The 23,708-nt window shown below is 40.4% G+C and overlaps 1 protein-coding gene across 3 annotated transcripts in view; it reads right to left on the reverse strand.

Moving 5' to 3' along the window:
- The window catches only part of ptprga (protein tyrosine phosphatase receptor type Ga), a 209,436-nt gene that overhangs the window by 151,801 nt on the left and 33,927 nt on the right, over window positions 1-23,708 (reverse strand). For all 3 annotated transcript variants that reach the window (XM_043252107.1, XM_043252106.1, XM_043252108.1), the window contains one exon: window positions 5,146-5,238. In XM_043252107.1, coding sequence (XP_043108042.1) covers window positions 5,146-5,238 — 93 coding nt within the window. The remainder of the gene's footprint in view (window positions 1-5,145; window positions 5,239-23,708) is intronic.

Raw genomic sequence — 23,708 nt, forward strand, 5'->3', positions numbered from 1 at the left:
GAGGACACCTATTGGTGCGGAGAAGGCATCGCAAACAAATGTTTCCATATATAAACCAGACGTACCCCATTTACTGACATAACGGCCACACATGATTCATTTCATTTAAACAATAGGTTTTTGCTGAGATGAAGTGAGCATTATGTGGCTGGTGAGTGATTTAAACCATTATGGAATGACATGTATGCTAAACTGGCTATTAAAAACACAATTACTTTCTTTAACAGTAATATTTCCATTACGGGAATAACATAAAACCTTTAAAATTCTTACATAACAGTACTAGTTGCATACTGGATTCACCCAAACACACGCACCCCACAGGAAGTACTTTGTCTGTCTGATTAAGTGTAAATACCCAACATGAGGGTCGACCTGCTGTGCTCTGTGCAACATCTGGAATGGGTCAACATCTGTGTCCAGGTTGCCAACTTCGCTAAACAAAAGCTGGCAGCCTTGAGCACAGAGCTAATAGAGAATGATAGGAAGGGGGTAGATGATGATGATGAAGGCCTGCGGGGAAGTGAACAGAAGATCTGGAAAACTCACAAGATGCTCGCACCTGTTAACAAACAGGAGGTACGATTACAACAAAGATGAGAATTTGAAGGTATATTCGACTGTTTTTGTCCTTAATAACCTGGCCTCTAAAATATGTACCTCTGTGCAGTTTTCGCTCGACACAGTTTTTACGTACCTCACTGCACGTTTCGCCACAGTTTAAAAGCGAAATGTCCACCGAGTGGCACTAAAACACAGATTCAATACATGAACCCTGGCACGTTTTTATTACGTCGATATAGACACGTTACTGTCTTTTACTGTTATTATTAATTCAAATATACAGGGAATGTCACTAAAAGCTAATGGAAATATGCCCTAGACCACATCCAACCTACTTGATAGTGTTAACAAATGCAAAACTGATCAAAAAGTCATTTGTTGATGAATTCAAACCAGAGCTCCTCGCTTCTTAAGTACGTCTCCATACTCCGAGAGCTACCAAACAAACTATCAGTTTTTTTAGTCTCCCAGCATATTAGTATTGTTTTGTCATAACATCAAGTAATTGTGGAAATTACACTTTAATTGAAAAAGGATAAAAGGTGAGTTTTACTGCCTCTAGCGTTCATTTCGTTTGGAAACTGCAGTGTTATGTACTTGTTGGTACACATTTCACGCCTCGCTAAAAAGCGCACCCTGGTAGCATAATGCAATTATATCCCATTGGCTTTCATCAAATGGACAAAAAAAAGCAACTGCATCAAAAATATTTCTGTGTTCATTAGAATAAAAAATTGCGAACAACACGAGCGTGAGTAAATAATACTTTTTTTGCACACTGTGCCTTTAAGAGTCGTTTTACTGTTCATTTGAAACGAATAATGTATGGACTTCACTAATGCAAGCGCATCAGGAGACGTGAAAGCATTTACCAAGTGATGGCTTTGTAACAATCAGAAGTGGCACAGCAAAAGCAACATATCAAATTCCATCTTCTATAGAGCTTCACAGTGGCTGAGAGCTGATCATTCAAAGGTGGCATCTGGGGATGAAATTACCTTATGTGGGTTGTCATGAAAAGAAAGAAGCAGTATTTTCAGTCCTTTAAAATTAAAACCTATTAATGGAAGCGCTGCCGAGAACACAAAGGATTTCAAATTAATATCCTTTGAATGGGCTGAGGTTTGCATACAGCGATCATAATGCTCCTGCAGTCCTGCATAATGGAGATGATAAGTGTCTATCAAAGAACGGTCATATAGAAAATGTATTTCGGGGCGTGGCATTTGGGGCAAGATGTCTGATGGTTCCTGGAAGGAGATATTGATCTTGTTTCAAGGTTTTTGATACTGTGCTTAGCCAGAGCGCAGCGTCTCTACATTCATTAATCATTCAGAGATGCTTGTTGTGTTTACAGTCCAAATCTAGCACTTTTTTTTTTTTTTTTTTTTTTTTTTGTGAGAGGCTTTTCAATTTAGATGCTTTAAAGATAATAGCGCCTCACTGCCAATATGCGACTGCTTCGGTGCTTTAAATTACTATGCATAATGTATCTCGAAACGGCACTTGCATGGATTTTGGACTGCATTTCAGCATCGCTCAACGCTGTGCTATTTACGCATCAAATAAATTTGAATCTGCCGGTTTGCGGGTATGTTTAACAGGCTATTGCTGGCGGTGAGACCATTAAACAATACTTCACCGCAAGAGCGTTTGGCAAAGTATAATCAATAAAAACTAGCTAAATGATACAGTTTTCAAGAAATATGATGACTTTAACTATGTTTGATGTAGACGCTAGACAAACAATAAAACTCTTTCCTAAAATGCATCCACAAAGAATGTTTCTTTGGACTACAATAACACTGCAGAAAATGTGCCTTGGAGTACTTCACCGGTTCCACAATAAAATATGCGATATTCAAGTATAAACTGCCCAAGCTAAATTTGGCCCAGTGGGCCGTAAGTAGCCCAGAGAAGTCGTAAGACACGTTGTTAGGGGTTTTGTTTGATCAAGCATAATTTCCAGGGCTCTTTAGGGAGCAATAAATAAACTGATAATAGAGCTTGATGCAAAAGGGCTTTGTAACTGGGCAAGCTAGGAATGATGGCTAACCGGAGGGTACGAGCATAGCAGCTTTGCAAGGCGCAAACAGAGTAAAGCCACTTGACAGGACGGCGAGCGGCTCTCAGAGTGAGGATCATCTGCCGAGTTCATTAAATCTGCCTGCAGGACAAAGTCATCTGTGCTCGACAACAGCATTCTGCTCACAAGAAGAGATAGGTGTTCAGAAACCAGATGAATTCAGAGTGGTACATGCACGGAAACATGAATGCATAACCACCAGAAAACACACGTGGAGATATAAATACACAAGGGTGCGTGTAAACACACGCTTTATGATATCTTGCCATGCAATCGCAGTTTTAGAGGCTTAGCATACTCTAGGACCCTTGATGTGCGTAAGAAACCCGAAGGCGGATTTGACTCATGAACACACACCGACTGTGAATCAATGTCTACAGTTTTATCGATTTGTGTTTGGAAAAAAAAAAAAACATTGCCATTAGCAAAACAGGGATTTGTAAGATCGTCTGAACTAGGGATATCAAAAATGCCGATATGAAAAGTCGATACGAAGAAAAAAATAAATAGAGATATGCTGGTATTTATAGAGCAACCAGAGTACTGACTAAAGTAAACAAGGGCTCTCCGAATAACTCTTGAGTGATAAATGTTTGTATTGACTGCAGTAATTTTGGTTTCGTGAGAACACTGTCCTGAACTAAATGCTTGATCAATTGATCAGTGACATCAAATCGTCAAATCATCAATATTTTCAAAAATGTTTAAATTAGTTGTTTTGTTTTGCCTTAATAAATCCTAAATTAATAATGCAAACATATCATCAGGTTTTGACATATTGACACATGACAGAAGACTATGCATCTGAACTGCTCTTTAACTGCTCTGTGCTACGTGATTTTTGAAAAGCTAGCAACAGCAAGCTAGCTTTCAAAGCGTAAGACCCCACCCTCTCTGCAAATCTCTCTCCCAAGCCACGCCTCCTCCAAAACAGACCAAACAATCTGACTGGACAAAAATGTTACCGCCCTACGGATGAAACAATAAAACATACATTTAGACCACTTAACTTAGTGACTGCTATCAGACTGAAAAGAGACTTTTAACCAGCGTAAAACAAATAAATAAATAAAAAAATGCTTTTGAACCCCGCCTTTAATCGATAAAGAATTAAAAAAGATGAGCGTCATGTAATTGACTCGAATGTCACTGCAGGGGGTTGTAGGCAATTGTAGGGTAATAATTATTAATGCTTGTGTATTTATGAATGCTCTAGTTTCCTCAAAATGTGGCATCATGTTCTCCTCTTTTCACCAGGTTACTGATTAAAACTTACTCGCTAATTAGCTTGTACTAATTGCCTCTACTTGTGACAGACTAAAAATAGAACGCTCTCCCTCCCTTCCACTGCACAGGTTGATGTCAAAGATGACTCGCTACACAGCGGGCAAACTACACAGCAACTGTGGGAGCAGCCACAGATGCCCCAGTGACCCACCCCATCAAACCCGTGACAGAAGCGCACGAAGCATACCTGTCTCTGGACAGCAGGGGTTGATGCAAAGCTTTTAACATAAGCCAACAGTTAGTAAGTACTAAGCAAGAAGGGAATATCACAAAAAAAACTCTTCAGCGACTGAATCGCAGGGCTACATGAATGTTCTTGAAGATCTTCCTGGGGTCAGACAAACAAACAGTTAATATTTTTTGTGCCGCGTACTAACTTTTAGCAGCAAGCTGGCTTGACTACTTTCACATTAGCTTAGCCAGCTAGTTCCAGATTTGCTTCCCTGAGACTCCAAATGCGTGCACTAGAGAATGATGACAAATGTCAGCCTGCAGGAAGTATTCGAATGTTAGACTGTGTAATTATCACTTGAAAATAGATGTATAAAAACACTAAAACATCAAGATCCTTTGACTGAAGGCGTCTTTGACGTGCTAATATATGCACACACATACACACAGAGGTTGTGACTTCTAACGCTACGATCTTTGCAAGCTCTTTTCAGTATCGAACTGAATAGAGTATATAAGCGTGCTAAGAAATGCTCCTTTGAATGTTGCTTCAGCACCTTGGCGGGACATAAAATGGTGGATAATGCACAATAAAGACCACAAGATCACAGAAGTGCAGGCACCGGAGTGTTTGTTGTAGGCCACATCTGTGCAAGGGGCCACCCGTCATGCTGCCAAACACGGGAAAAGCGCGGCAGGGAAAAGGGAAAGCATTTAAATAAATAAAATAAATATCATTGGTTGCCGCAGGCTTGGTGGCACAGTTAAAGATTAATGCTATTCTTCTGCAAATATTGCTCAGAGGGACAACATGAGTCACTTTCTCAACAGCAAAGCATTCATGAAAGCAAAAGCCAGGGGAGACCCTAAGGCGAGGCCTCTGGGGGTGAGGTGGACAGCTCTGGATGAAAGGCCAGCTGTCTATCAGAGGCAGTTCATGTGTTTTAGTGGTAGCAGAACACAATGGCTTTAGAGAGAAATTTAAATATTTCTCTTTCGGAAGCGTCTCTATGTATGTGTGGTTGTAGTTTGCTCACCTGAGTAGGCCCAGTAGGACTCTTCGGCTGCTCTGCGGTGCCTCTCACCGATTGGCCGGTCATGATGCTCCGCTTTGTTCCCATCAGCCAGTGCTGAAACAGAAAAATAATGAGGCATAGTTTTAGATTATGTGCTGGGACGTGAATCTGCATCTGTCTTTCTGATCCTATTCCTAAATCTTCTGCTCATAATCTCATGTCCTATTTCCAAAAACAGCCATCTCCCTTGGGCTGATTAATAAGTTTCTTGAATCTCTTGTAAATATTGTCTAAAATGTTTTATTTCAGTGTATATCTCAATTGTATTACCCTACACCGCGCTCTCTAGTTTATTTTATTGGGATCAGCCATTGAAAAATCCATTTTCATATAGAGACACACGAGTACACAAGCATACACAAATCACAAGGGTCAAGCTACAGCTCACAACTCAAAGCACAAAAACAAATCACAAGATACAACCTCACACAGTACAGCACCAGTCTGCGATCTCTGGCTGAACCAAGTCATTAAATCCTGTATAAACCAATCTGGCTCAAAAAACCACTCCATTAGAGAGAAAAACAGCCCCCCACACAGCGGTATTTACAGCCTGTCTGCTCTGGGATCACTTTCCCCCTTCCTCATTAAACATGTATGAGGGGCTAAATAAATAAACAAGGCCTGATTGGCCGGTGAGAGGACGGCTAAAGCGCTAAGTGCCGAGTCAAAGAGGCTGCGGACAGGACTCTGGCAGCCAGAGACGGTGAGCTGTTCCACCGCTCTGTCAGAGACACCAAGACCAGCTGTGTCCCACAGGTAGGCCGAACTAATCTAGACTCAACCCAGCAGGACTTCCAGACCCCTTCGCATACTTGCTCAGGGCTCTAAGGCTTATATTAGCTGTGAGGATACAACACTAGAGGATTGGGGAGCTTAGATTAGCTTAAAAACCCAAACCTCTCGGTCACCAAGGATGCCAGAGATGTGTCTGGGTTGAATGAGAATTTGTTCCGACTTGCAGCACGGGCTGGAGGGGTTAGGAAGGATGGCACACATCCCAGCACCCTGTGGCCTCTGTGTGAGTTTATCAGAGGCGATCTCGACCCCTCGGCTCCTGGCTGCGGGATGTCGGGGATGCACTGGAAGGTGAAGAGACGACGTGAGATCAGCCTCACAGCTGTCGTCCACGTCCAAACTCTCAAATGCACTGTGGCAGGACTTGGGGGTGACTGCCATTTTAGATCTAGACTGACCCAAAAAAAGAGTCACTAGAAGGGAAGGAAGAGAATAACTGAAGAAAGCACCAAGAGAACTAAAACCATGGCAAGATGTTAACGAGAAATGGGCCAAGTTGTTTCCGTAAGCCTGCCGATGTGCTGACCACACTACGGTAACAAGGACACACTGCCTAAAAGCCATCACTCAAAACATAATGCAATTTACAAGGCCTCTCTCTCTCTCTCCGAGCATGCTGGGTAAGTATATTCTGATATGAACAATGGGTGACTTTTTGTTTCAATGACAAACTGCCTTCTGCTCCTCGCTGCTCTAATTCTTCAGGATAGCGGCTGGGGCATGGCAGTGAATGCCAATGAGAGGGTACGCTATGGCTTCTCTATGAATTACATTATTGATTGCCGATACTCTTTGAACAGAAAATGTAATTATGCAATGCGGCATGCCGGGCTTAGTCGCTATCCTCCCGATATGTCACTCATGCTCTTTCGCTTTCCCTCAATCACTGCCTCCCTCTCTTTGTCCCTGTCCATCCATCAGTGAAGCTGTCTCCATCTCTCCAACACTCCAAAAGTTACTTCCTTGGGAGTAGCTCGGAGAGACCTGGGATGCTCCTTCGGCTGCTTAGAGGAGTGAGTGCATCAGCAGCTGAGTAAACCTCTTGTAGAGGCTTGCTTTCTTCATTTCTGTCTTTCAGAGATATCTTCCAAACCTGTTCTGTGCATTCCCGTACCCACTTCTGGTTGTTTAGACACATTGTCACTTGTTTTAAGAAGAGGCACAAGAGCCAATGTTTGTTTTTGGCCTTTGGCCAACACCAGCTCCTACGTCACTCAACAAACACCTGTGCCTACACATCACTCTACCCCGGGCCCTCTTTTCTCTCCTTCAGATGTCTTCAACAATAGAGCATGAATGCTTTAAATAAAAGAAAAAAATAACTGGGCAACAGCACCCTCAATCAACATTCAATCAAAGAGATGGACCATGGTCCAATCCAACAGTGTGTAGATACATTCTAGCAAGAGAAACTGAGAGTTTAGAAAGTGGATGGGAAAGGTCATATGCACAAGTTGGACAAACATAACTTAAGCCAAAATCCTTGGTATGGGCAATCAAGCCTCTTTCACTGAGCTGCAAATTAACCCCAATTTTTGTAATGGGTTTTAAAAGCTCTTCCCTTAGGACAGGCCTGACTTACCAACCAGCTGACTGGTTACTGCTCTTTTCACTGTTCTGTACTGATCTGGGTTCAGTGAAGTTGTTTTACTTTCTTTTTTTTCTATTGTGGTGCTGGTAAATCAAAACTGGAACATACACGACCAGTCATGAGTCACTAGCAGTTCCATCAGCATGGTTTTCCTGTCCTGAGTGTGTACTGAGACATACATCCATAGAGTGGTTTGTAATCGCTCTGACACTGCTGGAAATGTTACTGTGCTAAGGACCATTTGGCAAGATGGTGGAAAAATGTTTCAAAAGACACTTTATTGATGACTTATCTTGTTGTGTGGGATTGTTTTCAGATCTGCAGGGCACAGACATGTAAATAAAGCTATATGGATTAAGACATACCATATGCAGATGAACCCTAACTAGGGCTGGGCGATATTTCAGATTTTATCGTTTAATTCAAATTTAAAGTTTTGCTACAATTAAATTTTTTAATATAAATATTGCCAAATGTTAGAATTAGACATGTTAACAATATGCTAATTATACCAGTAAAGAGAAAAGAACAATCCGACTGCATGTTGGCAAACGCGTTGAAAAGCTCAAGTGTGATGCAGGTCGCTAGGCGGCATTCACATAGAATGCACTTTTGCGTTGACAAAGATGTGATGCAGGCAGTGAAAAAGGAAAAAAATGCAAAAGAAGATGGCAGTGAACTTGTTTTAACTTGAGCACGCATTTTTAGAATAGAGTTTCATGCATGAGACACTACAAGGGATGCGAGTGCAACAGTCGAATGTGTCTACACAGACAAAACGATGGAAAAGCAGCAGAACTGAATAACAAAAAAAAAAAAACTTGTGAAGAATTACTTGCCTACTGTATGTCTGGCATTTCATGTTTGCATTGTGGTGAAAGCTGAAACCTGCTGTTGTTTTTACAGAACATTTATAGTTAATAATAGTCTACCTGTGTTATACCTTTTTCGAATTTGAATTACATTGACTTGAATTACATTTGAGTGTAAAAAAAAAAAAATATATATGATTTTATTTTTTGGCCAAATTGCCCACCTCTAAAGTTTGCATGATAAGGGTGATTTTACTACTTAACTGTTATGTTGTGTGTGACATTTGTGTAATGATTCAAAGAATGTCATTATAGGCCTGTAGTTGTGTCTCTCAGTAAAATGATAAAACCAGTTTGTTCTCATTTTCTAATATGTAATTTGTCATAGAATTTAGTCTGCACACAGTGGATTTGTTAAACTTATTAACATGCATGCATACAGTTTAATGCTTTGCCTCATAGAGTTCAATGCATTGGTGCATTAGGCAACACAACCCTATTTTAAAAAAGCGATTGATTGATTTTCGTTTTTTAATTCTTAAAAACTTAAAACAGTGTTTACATTCATGAACTATATTTCTGTTGAAGGTCCCCAAATGATTTCCCCCAAAGTTTCCTAACTTCAAGAGGCATTTTCCAGTAATTTCCTCCTCACAGCATGATTCAGAAACGCACGCATTCAGAGATGAAGGCACTTACAAGAAAGGCAACGCGTCCAGTGCAGTGCACACATTGACAACTATGACAGAGCTTAGTCTCACACATACATTTTGATTGCTTCATTTCTGTGGTATATGGGGCAAGCTAAAAACAAAAATGAGTTTGACAACCTCTGCCCCTGCTTTGGGTACCGAGACGGAGAAAACTCCATCTTTTGCCCTGCTTTAAGAGCAGAAGAGGTGAACAGAGAATTAGAGAGATTGTTAGCAAGAGATACCAAGAACGACCAACCGTCACTGGAAAAACAACAACTCATAGCCAAAATTACAAACAAGCTTGGATGTCAACACACAAACTCGTACACACACTTACACGCGATTCCCTCTCCTCCAGACCCTGTCGAAATCAATCAGCATCAATTCAAACCCAATATGCACAGAGAGCCTTTGTACACATAGACGCACACATATGATCAAGGCTGGGCTAACATCACACACAGACACACACCAAAAGAATGTCATATTGTTCAAAAACAAGCAACGTTGGCTTAAAGCACAATCTTTCAAAATCTAGAATCAACTGCGAGTCGATGCCAGTATGCGCTTGCCTTCTGTGATCAAATCTCCGGCGCCAGGGGTTCCATCTAGCCTGGCTCTTCTAAATGAATTCTGACGTAATTGATTTACATCCCTCTATTAGAGCTGCAGAGCTTTATGAGGAAGATATTGGGAGTTGACGTTTTTGTCAGGCTGTCTCCACAGAAACAACGACAGAATAGGGAGAGTTATGAGGGCTTCGTTTTCAGACGCAGATTCCGGAACTCTCGATGAGACAAGTTTCGGAGGACATCGTCTAAACGCCACTCCGTGACTGCTTTAACCGAGGACGGGCCGATCATCGCTTAACAAAAGTGTCTGTCAGAAAAGGTCTATTTTGAATGAAACCTAAGGAGGAGTCCATTAATGATCAACAGTAGTCGTGGAGGTAATTCGGCCTTTTTTAAAATTGAGACCTTAAAGTAAAGTTAGATAAACATGTTGTGGGTTTCAAAATGTATTCATGTAGAAATAAATGGCCATGGACACTTTATTTTTAAATTCATTGAGGCTACGAAAAGGCTAGTATGTTAGAAAACTGAATAATCACATTGGCAATAGCAGCTAACAATGCTAAGCTAACAATGTCATCACTTGTAGAAGACCCGTTTGCTTCTAAATCCACAAACAAGTGCAAAAAACTCATCCCGATACTAAAATGATTTACTTATACGATTAAATAATTACAAATGTATTGGACAGGTAGGTTTGCACGTAAGAGGAGTAAAGACCGGTGTACAATGGTACTGAGATTGCATCAGATAATATTGTAACAAAACAAAAAAAAGTAAGTGTGCTGTAAGTGTCATTCAGTTATTAATGTTCAGTTATTAATGGTGACTTCAGCCTAAGGGGAAAAGCTGTTCTCATGCTTAATTGTTTCGGTTAGATAGTTTTGAATTTCAAGTTTGTTCCAACTTCATTGAAATGCACATCAGGCATTCACATTCATGCACTTAACCTTGATTTTGCTTTTGTCTTTTTGGACAGGAGGGTCAGCATGTGTATGCGTGTCCTAATGGACTCATTAATATTCTCCTCCGCTCTCTCCTGAAGGGCGTTCACCCTGTGGGCATATCCAGGACACATATACCCCACCGTCCCACGCGAAGATGCACATGCTTTTACACACATGGAGCAACATCTGTCGCCTAAATCTGTCCAGAAATCTGAGAGGGCAGCAAATACAGCGAGAACAAGTTAGGAAAGATGGAGGAAACACACAGTAGGGCAAGTTGTGAGCAAAAACAAAATGGCTTCAACCCCTTTTCCCTGTGCTCCACTTCTAATGCCGATCAGGAAAAGCTTGACCATACCGCACAAGGTTTAATGTTAAAAAACAAAAGTTCAAAAATGGCACTTTTTAGGAGAACTGACTCAAAATTTTATAGTTGCGAGATTAATCTGTGACAACTAGTATAACGATATAGATTTAAAGATTAGATATAAAATATAGATTTAAAATCTCAGTCAACATTAATCCTCTTTTGACTTAATCCAAATATTTGGCTTCATTTGGATGCAAATTACAACTATGAAAAATGTATAATCTACAACTTCTCACACTGAGAAGTCAAACTTTTAGCAAAATTAATTTAAAAGCACACAATGTACATTTTATGTGGAATCAGTGCAATATTTGAGACAAGATCAGCTTTCTTTAATGTAATTGGCTTCACTTTGAGTGTAGTATGAGTATAGTGCTGGGATCTCTATTACGCCTTTTAACCAAAATTGAAAGACCTCACGTTTTTACCGGTTTCAGAGCCAAACAATGAGGTAACTGACTGTGTGTGAAGGACACATATGAAGAGTTCATTTGCAAAAGAAAAAAAAAAAGAGCGGATTGCTAGGCATTCTGCAAATATATGGTCACATATATCCACTATCAAGGAGTTCTCGTTTTATTGCAGAAGCTGACAAGCGCCTTCGTTGTTTATGAACAGAAGCCAATAGTACATATTAGTGAATCAGCGTGCTGTATTCAGGTCACGTGACAAGACTACATTCACTTTGAAAAGAGATGCATGCTGGGAGGAGTTTTGTCAAAGCTGGCTAAAAGGGATGAATCATTTTGAACTTGATGAACCTGTGATATCTTCTTCAGGGCATAAAACCTGAACCTTACAAAAGCAGAATGTTACAATGGTGAGGCAAAAGCTTGGTGTATTAAATTTAACCTAACACTCTCGTGACCAATTTGTACGTATTTTACGAGCTGGCTAATTTGATTTGTTTTAACCCCAGTGACAGTTAGGTTTAAAGTAGAGTAGAACGTCAAGTGTTGTCATTTCGTAATTACGGACACGGCATGAAGACAGCTTTACTTAATCAAAACAACCCAACTTCAGTTTAATTGATATTCAAACAAGTAACAACCTTGCCAGATACCTTCATTAGACAATTTTCGAAAACTAGCATGATTGTGGTTGTTCCTGACTCAAAAACTACATATTCAATACGAGCAGTGCCCCTTTTTCAGTTGAGAAACACTTTTTTCTTGGGCCAAATAGGGCTCCAGCGCCATCCCAGTGTAGGTTGAAAGACATGTTGGTGTTCTTTTATCTCTGTTGAGACAGACGGAGGAAAGAAAGTAAGGCAAGGAAGTGAAATGAAGAACAGGTCCTTTTATTTCTCTTCAAGAGAGCCTTGAAGGTCAAGGCACATGAGAAGAAATATCCGAAACAGATGCCACATAGCAAGGCCAACAGCCGACAGCGGACAGCTGCTTCAGCCCGCCGTGGTTCAACTCCCACAGCTGTGAAGAGAGGTGACGCGTTTGCATCGAGTATGCGAAACTCTCCAGTGTTTTGTACGCATTTCAATATCAATGCCTGTAGACTCGTCGAGCGCTGGTAAGGGAATTTGCGTCCCATCCATGCTGTGATTAAAAACATGCCACACTGCGAATCTAACAGGACAGAGGCTTTGAGGTCTCGAGACATCAGCCTTTGTAGCGTTTGTTATGTCTACATCAGAGTCCTGTGGCTAAGCAGCTATCTTAATGACTTCAAGGACAAGACAGGAGGTCTATTGTTTATGGAGCACTGAGTCCAAAAGAGCGAGAAAGAAGGAGACTGAGAGAAACGGACTGTTATTAAATCGGAAGGCGCCTAAGCAGCTGACAAGCAGTGTGTGACTGTGTGTGTGTCAAACAGGGAATGAGAGAATGAGAAAGGGGGAGAGACAGTGAGAGGGAGAAAGAAAAATGGTGCTGGCAGCGCCAGGCGACACTGTTAGACATAATAACATAATTTGAAGTAATGATGGTTGCCCTTTAAGATAGTCCACGGGGAGAGAAAGAGAGATGAACTAGACTGTCTTTGGTCTCCAAAAGCAGCGTCCAGCTATACTGATGGCAATAGCCATTTATAACAAAAGTGAACAGCGACAGTGCACTGTCACTCCTTGACCAATTAGGTTAAAAACGCAACATGAATTATTGGCCAACGCATTAGTAACACACAGTTCCGCCGCATATCCATTATTGGGGCAGTAAAAATTAAGCCTATAATACCTGGAGAAAGCTAGCTGTTAGCATTCCCATTAATCATAAATGACAGTTGACCCTCTCAAGAAGGATCCAGCATTTCTGTCATTGTCAACAGGATCTAACAAATTTGACACAATAAGGAACAACACGGATGCACTTGCTTGTGTCTACATATATAGGCCTAAATAAAATTCACTGCAGCTTCCAGCTTAAATGAATGCTAGCAGTGGTAAAATACAAAGTTTTATTCCTTTCCACTCAAATTATGGCAGATTATGGCTTACATTTAAAAAAAACTATTTCAATTTTACAATGCTGTGTTTATAACCTAATGTGTAAGCTTAAAGGTGCTGTATGTAGAATTGACACCTAATGGTTTAAGTAGACAAAAGCAGTCCAAATTCAAAATATTGGAAATGTTTTTTTTTCACCCGGCCCCTCCTTTATGTACATGCAGGTTGCCAGATTGACAAAGAATGACATGAAACTGGTAACCCAGGGTGCCAAATTGACAACTGGGTAAACTTGCAGTGGGCGGGTTTTACAAACCAAAAAAGAAGCTTACATTCTGACCTGGTTTTGACTGTAGCATTGTTTTTCAGATGAACATGTACCTTAGCATATTTCTTATATCTTATATCTGCAAACATATTATGGTATTTTTATAGAGTCAGAAGAGTCAGAAACTTACAGACAGCACCATTAAAACACTTACCATAGTACATGATTAACAAATACATTTAAACGCAAATACATTTTGATGTTTGGATCACATAATCGGCTCTGTATGTATGGCTTTTGTAATGTAGTAAACATGCTCGGTAGCACACCTGGTACAGCATTAAACTATACTGCGGAGAGCTCTGATGCTAGTCCTGTGAAACACAAGTCACAATAAAAGAGCTCAAAAGCTTGTATATGCAAACGAAAATGTAATGATTCGTTCATTAAAAGCATTTTAGTTAGCATTTTTTTAGTTTGGGAACAGCAAACTACTTAATAGCACAACAGCCAACTTAATAAAAAACATGCATCTGCTTCAGATAAAGCAGAATGTTTTGCTATAATCAATTAATCCAGTTTATGTTTTTCAGAGTCCTCCCAAAAATAATTAACACTTTGAATGGAATGTCTATGATTCATATATTCTGTAAGAACACGCGAATAATTGTGAACGGACTGATGAGTTCATGCTAATGCCCACAATGCACTCGTGTAGTATTCTACCACTGACACATTATGTAATGTAATGACATGTGAAAGCAAACTTGCATTGCTTCTCATGTCTGCAGACTAAAATTACAGCGCCAGAAAGTTTATTTACGAAAACAGCACAATGTTTTGACAAGTCAAGTCTTCATCAGGCACCGTACCGTCTATCTTTTTTGTCATTGTTGTTTTGTTATCCTGCACCTGAGCCCAATTTAACTGTATACACATAGTATACACATATTTTTACATTTGTATTACATAACCAGCTCTATATGTGTACTGTATGACATATATTTTGTATTGTAAAGTCATTTCATGTCACAGCTAACCCAAAGACGCATCCATTTTAAAAACAGGCACGTATCCTACTGTACATCCTATTTCCCTCTATAAATAGTCGAACCTATGCAAAATAAACCTATTTAATTAATACATAGGGTCATAAGTATGTGTGTGCGATTCGCACGCTGTATACAAGCAGGAAACGAGGTGCTTAATCATTTTTGCACCTGTTTGTGATTAGCAAACCCTCACACTCATAGCGGGGCGTTAAGAATGCTAAAGACGCCGGCGGAGCAAACTGCAAGAGCCTCGATTAGACAGCAGTCAGTCACCGTGAGGAAAGAGAATGAGAAAACTGCTTCCCGTGGCTGTGACTGGGAGGAGACGCTGGCGCCGCTCCAGTGGACGTGTGTTTGTGTTCGAAGTGTGTGGAAAAGGGGGCGCCTCGGGGCAGGACGTTCGGGCATGGAACTCGGGCCCACAGGAAACGAGAGAGAAAAAGACGAGACCTCGAAATAGCACTCTACTTCCCCTCACTTCTATTTGCATACAAAAGCTAGAACTGGCCATGGAGTTCAGTCCCTCGAGGTTCCTACCGAATGCCAGGAACGCTCTCGGTACCTCTTACTCTCTCGCTCTGTCTAGCTCTCTCTCGTAGTTTGCCCAGAACTCCTTGGAGTCTATCAGGCACTGCATTATGCTTTCTGCTGGCTTCATTAGTCCTGTATGCCGCACCGGAGAATTTCATTACATACACACGCAGCCAAAGTTCACTAAAAAACAACAGTCCCTGGGCTACACGAGTTTCCTTTGTGATCTGATTACCCAGAGAGAGCGAGAAAGATAGCGTGTGTGAATGCAAGTATTGGTGTGAGCAAAAAAAGAAATGGAATAGATCCACACCCGACGAGAATTGTGTTGTTCGAAAGAAAACGCATAACGCGAACGGTGCTTTCACAGAAGGGCTGGATCCCAACCAGGCCGCCATGTGTTCTGTGAAACTGCGAGCGTTCTTTGCCCTCTGCAATATGCTTCACAGATCTTCCGTATGAATAAATCACAACGGTAGATAACGCATTTCCTGCGTCAAATTCTCATTCATGTCATTTGTCCCACTTGGGATCTTTCTCTACGTCTCATTTACATTTTTGAAACAATTAGTCGTCGCCAACCTGTTTGGTTTTGACAGAGATGAGTTTAATTTTGCCACAGACATGTCCTCGATGACAGAGGCGCGAAGTTCTAGTACTTTTCAATCGTGTGAACGTTTCGTATTGGAGCTTTAAGTAGAAACCGTTGCGCTAATGTCAAGAAACATTGACAAACACGCGTTTTACAGCTCTCGTTTTGTGCGTAGGTGACTGCTCGCGTTTCGCGACCTCGTCTGGAAAAAGAAAAGGCAATGTTTCTAGCCTCAACCGGTTGCGATGACACCGCACATGCCGTCGCCAACCAGCTAATGATTTTGAATTGATACGGAGACCCGCGGCGCTCCTTCATGCAAAAGGGGTCACCTTGGCGGTCACGGCTAATCTATTACTGCTCAAACACCAATACGGCCTTGGACACAGAAAATGTCGGCACAAAAGTAAACGGAGAGAAGAATGTAATAATGCATAAGAATACAAGGAGGAAATGTGCACACATTTCAAAAGGTAAAGTATGCGACTCTTTGTAGACTCTTGATTTGATCTAAAGAGACATATGCGATATAAGATATAAAAGGTAAGCGTCCGTGTTACCGTTTCTTAATGTTTCTTGACCGAGATAACGAAAAGTACAAATCTACATTGTTACAGAAAACGTAGACTCTAGAAGTTTGCACTTCCAACCATTTTCAACTCAAGTTCAAATTTAAACAATTGAATATAAGCAAGTGAAATTTTTTTAAACGCAAAAACTAATAATATCTCCTACACCTTAAATACACGTGAGATAGCAGATTTTAATAGTTATTTTCAAAAGGTACTCGCGATGAATCATTTTACAGCATATATATATGCATTTCTACATGCCGTATCTATACTTTCAATGCTGCATTAAATTTAATATTGAACAAGAGACCTGTTGACATTGACATGCAGTCTTGTCTAATAGTTTCCTGTTAAATATTTTTCTTTCTGCATGTTGGTTTGGCAGTCAGTTACTGATTCCTCTCAATATTTAGAGCTAATAGCGTGTGGACTAAGCTATCAAAATGACTACTTCTCACCTCTGTTCTCACGTCTTTGTTTATTAGCTAACACGGCTAACATACTCACCCCGGCTTTCTAGAATCGGGGGTTTGGCAAACATACCTGGAAACTCCGTTCACGAGCACAGACGAGATTAAGTCGGTCACGCGTACAAAATGATTGTTTGTAGTGTGGAAAACAAGAGCAAAGGCTGTGAATGGGGAGGCTAGTCAACGTCACGATTTCCACAGTGTAATCTCACCACGGCTGGTCGCGGCAAAGTGTTGGACATGAAATTCGTGAATGTGGAAATTCGATTAACACCCACATGAGGTGATGAGACCCCTATTCTATAAACACACACACACACACACACAGAGAGCCACACACAGCTCAGCGCTGGCCCAATGCAAACAACGAGCTCTTCCCCCCCGCCAGTGGCTAATGACAGACCCACTGCTTCATGGCAGGAAAACCATCTGGTGGCTGCAAAGCTTTTAAACCAAACAAAACACTGCCAACCAGAACAAACTGCGCGATCGACCACGACTGCACACACATACGCGACGGCAGGCATCATTCGTGTCGTCGGGCCGCCGCGCATGCGGCGCGGGTTCACACAAGTTTGCTTTAGGCTGCTTTTGCGAACTCGTCATCTGTTTTCGTGATTTTTTTTTTGCACGCGGGTGTTTATGCGGACACATATTCGATATGATAAATACAGCCAGAGCTGCATGTGGCACCGAGGGCCTGCGGATTGCAGCCTCAGTAGATTACACACCTACATTCATCACATGCACTTTCTGAATCATGCTTATTTAGCTGTGTGGAACTGCTTCATAATCACTCAGTGTGGCACTTCCAAATATAACGTTCACTACACTTTTACTTCGCTGAAATCATAGAGATACGGGAAAGGGGCGGAGACGTCTTCTTCCTTTTTGTCTCACAATTGTGGGTTATAAAGTCAGAATTGCAACATCAACTCACGATTCAGAGAAATAATAATAGAAAAAAATAAAAATCGAACTGTGAGATTATATTTTGCAAATTCATATCTCACAACTGTGGGGAACAAAAGTCAAAATTTCCAGATATGAACTTGGAACTGCAAAAAAAAGTCTCAATAGTGAGGTAAAAAGTCACATTTCCTTTTTTTCTCATTATTATTCGGCGGCAGAAACATGCTAGATGGCCTAGCTGATATCTGTGCAAATGTAAAGTTTCAGAGTTTTTTTTTCCATATAGATTTAGAAATGAGGCAAGCAAACAACGTGCACTAAGGGAATACACAAAAGGCCCGGGATGTACATTAAGACATTTATGATTTCATGTTGACTTTCCATTTAAAGAGAAAAAGAAAAAAAAAACACACTTAGTTCCCCAAAGAGTAAAAAGAAAGCTTTTAACCAACCACATCTGTTTCACAAAGTTCGAGCTTTACACTACCAGCCACCCTGTGGATTATGATTGCGAGGAAAATGAGGCCAATTAGTGAGTCAGATTTTCAGGTTTTCATTAAAATGGTCTTCAGCTGTACCTGCGGATCCTCAATCTGCAAGTAAAATTCATCCCCGGCTTTAAGAAGTAACGCTAAAAGAAGATATTCCGTAAAATCCTCCCTTTATTCAAAGCTGATCGATCGGAACCGGATCTCAAAATCCAACGCGCTGCGGTTCAAGCATGGGGCGGATGTTAAAACGGGAATTTGCTTAAATATCACAGGAACGCGCAAAGACGCGTAGCTTAGCATAGCGCTAAACATAGCGGCCCGGCTGCAACGGCGGCGCCGCACAGGCAAACATAAAAATAAATTCCCTCAATTAGACATTTGTAAGTAAAATGCCTGGTGTTAGCGACTCAAAGCAATTTCCGATAAGACGTTGGTGTGCTGAAGTGAATCCAGCTAATAAATGAGGGGAACTGGTGAAACGTATTTTCAGCTGATAAAACATACCTATGAAATGTATTTCTCATTGGACTACCAAATCTAATTATACACCTGTGAAATGGGAGTGGAGGCGGTAAAGCTCGGAAAGCATCGGTGGTAAAGCTCTCAATTCAGCATCCCATTAAAAATACACTTAAACCACTTTGGAAGGAAGGAGAAAGAGGAGGTGAAAGCAATCCCTGTTCTTAGCTCGCTCGCTCTCGGCTAATGAGTATGCTTTCTTACGCGGCACTTCATATTCTTCCGCGCGTATGAAATAACGGTGGCATTTGGAGTGACGAATTTGAACTGATTAAAAGAGTATAAACAATGCATCAACAACTCAGAGGCGCGAAGAAGGTGGTGTGTGTTTGAATGCATTTGAGGGTGTGTGTGTGTGTGCCAGTTTATGTTCAGAGAGAGGGAGTGAGAGAGACTGCTTTTTTCCTCCTCGTGTGCTGCTCCGTAAAATTCAATTTGAAATCCTGAGACGACAGCGGGGCTCATGGCAACACGCAAAAACTGTGCTTCCCAGAGACATCAAAGACAGGAAGTGATGTATTAAAGAGACACAAAGAGAGCTGGGCGGATGGGTGACAGGACTGCACTGATGCTATGTGCGTGTGACTGAATCGCGAAAAAGAGCTGTGATCCAGAGATTTGAGATGCTAACACCATTTTTTCTCTGATACATGTACCATAGTGCTGATTTCTATATTGATATACAATGATTTTTGCATGCAGCATGGTAGCACCAAGGTAAAAAACGCATTATATTACTGCGTATAATTGTATATTAACGATATATCATATTTATTTGAAGTACCACGTAAATACTATAGTATAAAATGTCATTCTGGTAATATTATATATATATATATATATATATATATATATATATATATATATATATATATATATATATATATATATATATATATATATATATATATATAGCCATTAATTATACCCAAAAAAAGTTTTTTGTTAACATTATGTGTACATGTATACATAAATAAACACACATATAATATACATTTTGAACTGTACATTTATATATTCATATGCTTATTGTTCATATTACTTATAGGTTTATATTATATATAAATATATGGAATATTTTCCTTGCATATGTACATTGTAGACACATAAATGATTCGTAATTATTTATGTAACGATACTAATATACATGAATTTATTCTGTTGGTTCAGCATATACTGTATATATATATATATATATATATATATATATATATATATACACACACACACACGTGTGTTTGGTATGTACAAAAGGAACGTTCATTATGTTCAAAAAACATGTTTAATTGAATATTTGATATTATTAATTGTGACCTGGACATTCAATAGCTTCCAGTAACTGTTTTTTTTGTTGTTGATGCAGATGGTTTACTGGCACTTGCAAATTCGCTTATTTTGCTTACCACTAAGATACATAAACTTATCAATTTATTCTGTTGGTTCAGCTTTTCAAGCCAACATTTCTAAGTCTATTCATTTATATTCATTCTTTCATTTTAAGTGGCCCAGCAAACGCCCTAAAAATCATTTGATTTATGTCGGTCCTCCATTTTAGCTCCACTAAATGACAGGGAGAAGTAGAGACATCTCATTTCAATTCAAATAGACTGACGCACAGCCATATTTCACTCAAGCTGTACACACATCCTTGAGAAAGCCATTAGACAATGGCAAAAAGAAGGGAATGATGAATTTACCGCCCCGATGAAGGGTAGCGTGTGCCCTGGATTCTCTTTCCGTCACCGACGACCAAACAGAAATATTACAGTAAACCCTCCCTCATGTAAAGAGGCCTAATGGACCTTTCCAATAAACCAGCGTTCAGATACCCAATGTGCACTGACTCTATTTATGGAGGGCAGAGTTATTACTTTATAATGGGCTTGGTGCAATCTGAAAGTTAAATTCAAGCTAGAATCGATTGCGAGAAGTCCAATTGGCATTGTGTAAATGATATACTTTACCTTGGTGCTTTCATTCAACGGCATCAGAGCAGCAAAAACATTTCAGAGAAATCAATAGAAGGCTAGTCATCACAGATTAAGCTCAGTATAGTTTAATTTCTCCCTGCGGAACGAGAAAAGGCAGCTTACATGTTCCAGTGACCGAGGCTCAAGCTCATAAACAAAATATGGATCGCAATCCGCAGCTGTGGTCTAATATAAAACAATAAATATTTATTAGAAAGAAAACACCGGGTTGAGAGGAGCACTAATCTTTAAAACAAGAAAACAAGACGATGCGGTTCATTAAAGTCATATTGGGTGAATTGTTTTTCCATTCAAATTAATAAGAAGAACCATCTGTAGGGAAAACCTTTTAATTTAGTTTCACTGAAAGTACTGTAGAATTTTTTTTTGGTTTGTTTGTTCTGTTCATTATTAATTTATGTTTCGAAACTGATTTATTTCGTTTTTTCTGTGGTTGTTGTTTCACTATATTTTGGGGGTTTTGCACTTGTGATTCAGTAAAATAGAAAGTAAAAAGAAACATACTTTTTTTAGCTAAACTTAACGAACTAAAATAAAACTGAAATACAATTGCCAACGTTAAAAAATGACGATATTTTACCTCGAAATAGCATAAAAAAATTAAGAAGTAAAAATAAGAACAATTTTTAAACATCAAGAATCGATCAATAAATAAACAGCTCAACAAGCACCAGGGGATTTGCATTGGCGCATGTTGCAGGCCACATTCAAACCTCCATCACCCATTTGAGCACCAGGACTCATTGTGTCGAGCATTTGCAGTAACAGTTTGCCAGCGCACTGAGTCATTTGCTGTGATTTGGAGTGCTTATCCTGCCCCCACTGCGCCTTCAGTCTTGTTATCTGGGCTCAGTGTAGCTCTAAGGTCATTTGAAGTATTTCCCGCTCTGAGCATCGCTTTCAGGGCGCTCACTAACTGCACCTACCAAGTCACACGGGACGGCCAATTTATGGCAGCACACGGTGTACGCACATCTCCGCGTTCTGCCTGCCTCTGGTACAAAACGGCTTGCAAACAGCATGGCGTTGGCCTCGGAGTCCCTCGAACCCTCACCATGTCAATTAGCTGAGCGAGCAGGGTTAGATGTGAGGGGAAAGATGTGGAAAGGAAGGAACGGGAGGCGGAGGTGAAGAAGTGCCGTAGGGGTGCTGAACAATCACGAAGCCTTTACCAGAAATAACAACAAAGCAAAAGAGGCGAGATGAATGGAGAGGAGTGGAAAATAGAGAGGTGGAGGAGAACGAAGGAAGAGGAAGGAGGAAGGGGAAAGTCAACGGAGGATAAAGAGGGGAGGGAAAAACAGATGAGCGGCATATTGCTCTAATGAAGTGAAACCCTGCGGTGCTTATCGAGCATTAGATCAGTAATAATGAGTGTATATTAGCTAAATACAGCAAAGGTAAACAAAACATGGCTGAAACTCCATCACTCCAGTTCAAGGAGAAGACACATTTCTAGGGTCAACTCATTTTGCCAAATAATGCAAAATATTTCTAATCCCTAACCCAGCTAATCATTTTTTAGACGCAAACTTGCATCACCCACTTGAACAATGCCAAATCTTGCTTTTTCAGAAACTCCGCCCAACTCAAGATTGCTAGTCAATTTAAAAATGTAAAAAGAAATACGAAGTTCTGCCATGAAACTCTAGAAAGGTTCCACCTTTATCTTTACATAATTGTCCGCATGATGCAGCTGATTGGTTTCTTTTCGAATTAGCAAAATATGATGTAACAGTGGCAACGTGCTTCAGAAACCCTCCACCTCCCCCAGCTCCACCCGTATAGATGTGCAATAGGTAAATTTCATCTATGTTTTTTTTTTTTTTTTTATATGCGCAACAGCAGTCTCGGCAGGCGTCACAGATCAATTCCACCAAGACCAAACATATCAAGAATATCATGTATACTACCTTGCTCGACTCACCGAGAGTTATCGCGACAGAACTTTAGCCATCTATACTATAAATAGCTATTTGGCTGTTCCAAGCGCTGCACAAGTGAAATAGTCAATATGTTAACGTAAAACAAATTACTTGTTGAATATCTTGATTGAAACATGAAGACAAATACTGCACAAGTCTTTAAAATATCCAATATGTTCAAAATCAATATAATAGAAAACTGGTCGACCCTAAAACAATCTATATAATTTGAATGCAAATTCCAAAGTCTTCTGATTTGTGTTGAAATGTATGCAAGCAACGCAAAGTGGGCGAATTGCAGTAGTCCAGCAGAAATGCAACCAAACCTACTTCGTTGCTTTCCTTACCTTCTTTTCTTGGCATTCAGTTCTCTATCTATTAACCTTGCATTCATCTGGACCACCAACCTGACAATTTCCACCACCCATCCATTCTCATCCCACAATCCTCTAGTCCTCAAGGCACCCTCTGGTGTCTCTTTCTTGATCTCTTCCAATCTGTGTCCTCCATTCCCTGCATCCACGTGCCTCCTACCCAGCCTGATCTCCAGAGAAGCCCTGGGCTCCCGGCCCACCTGAGCGCAGCGCTGAAGACACACATGGTGAGCGGCATTCAGAAAGCACAGCTGCAGGCGGTCCTGTTGAGCACCACCACTGACAACGACTAACAAGTAGAGCAGATCACAAACAGCACAGGGACTTATTACAAAAAACAGGCTGGAGCTTCGACTCTAGTCTCGCAGCATGGGACTCTGGGTATTTCCAGCTTCTTTTCCCCTCTCACACATATGCATTCCATCTTTATCCATATTATTAAGCGATGTTAGACAAGCCTCTAAATAACAGCTGTACACAACAAAGGTCAAACTCTTGTCCTACTTTGCTCGGAAAAGCATCTTTATAGTCTTAATTTGCAAGCACTGTTTGAACATGAATGATAAGATAACGTTGCATCAGTGCAAGAGCACAACGAATTTGGGAAAACTGTATATTTTGCTAACGTAAACAGTTTTTAAAAT

The sequence above is a fragment of the Puntigrus tetrazona genome, chromosome 11 (genome assembly GCF_018831695.1).
Source record: "Puntigrus tetrazona isolate hp1 chromosome 11, ASM1883169v1, whole genome shotgun sequence".
NCBI classification, from domain to species: Eukaryota; Metazoa; Chordata; class Actinopteri; order Cypriniformes; family Cyprinidae; genus Puntigrus; species Puntigrus tetrazona.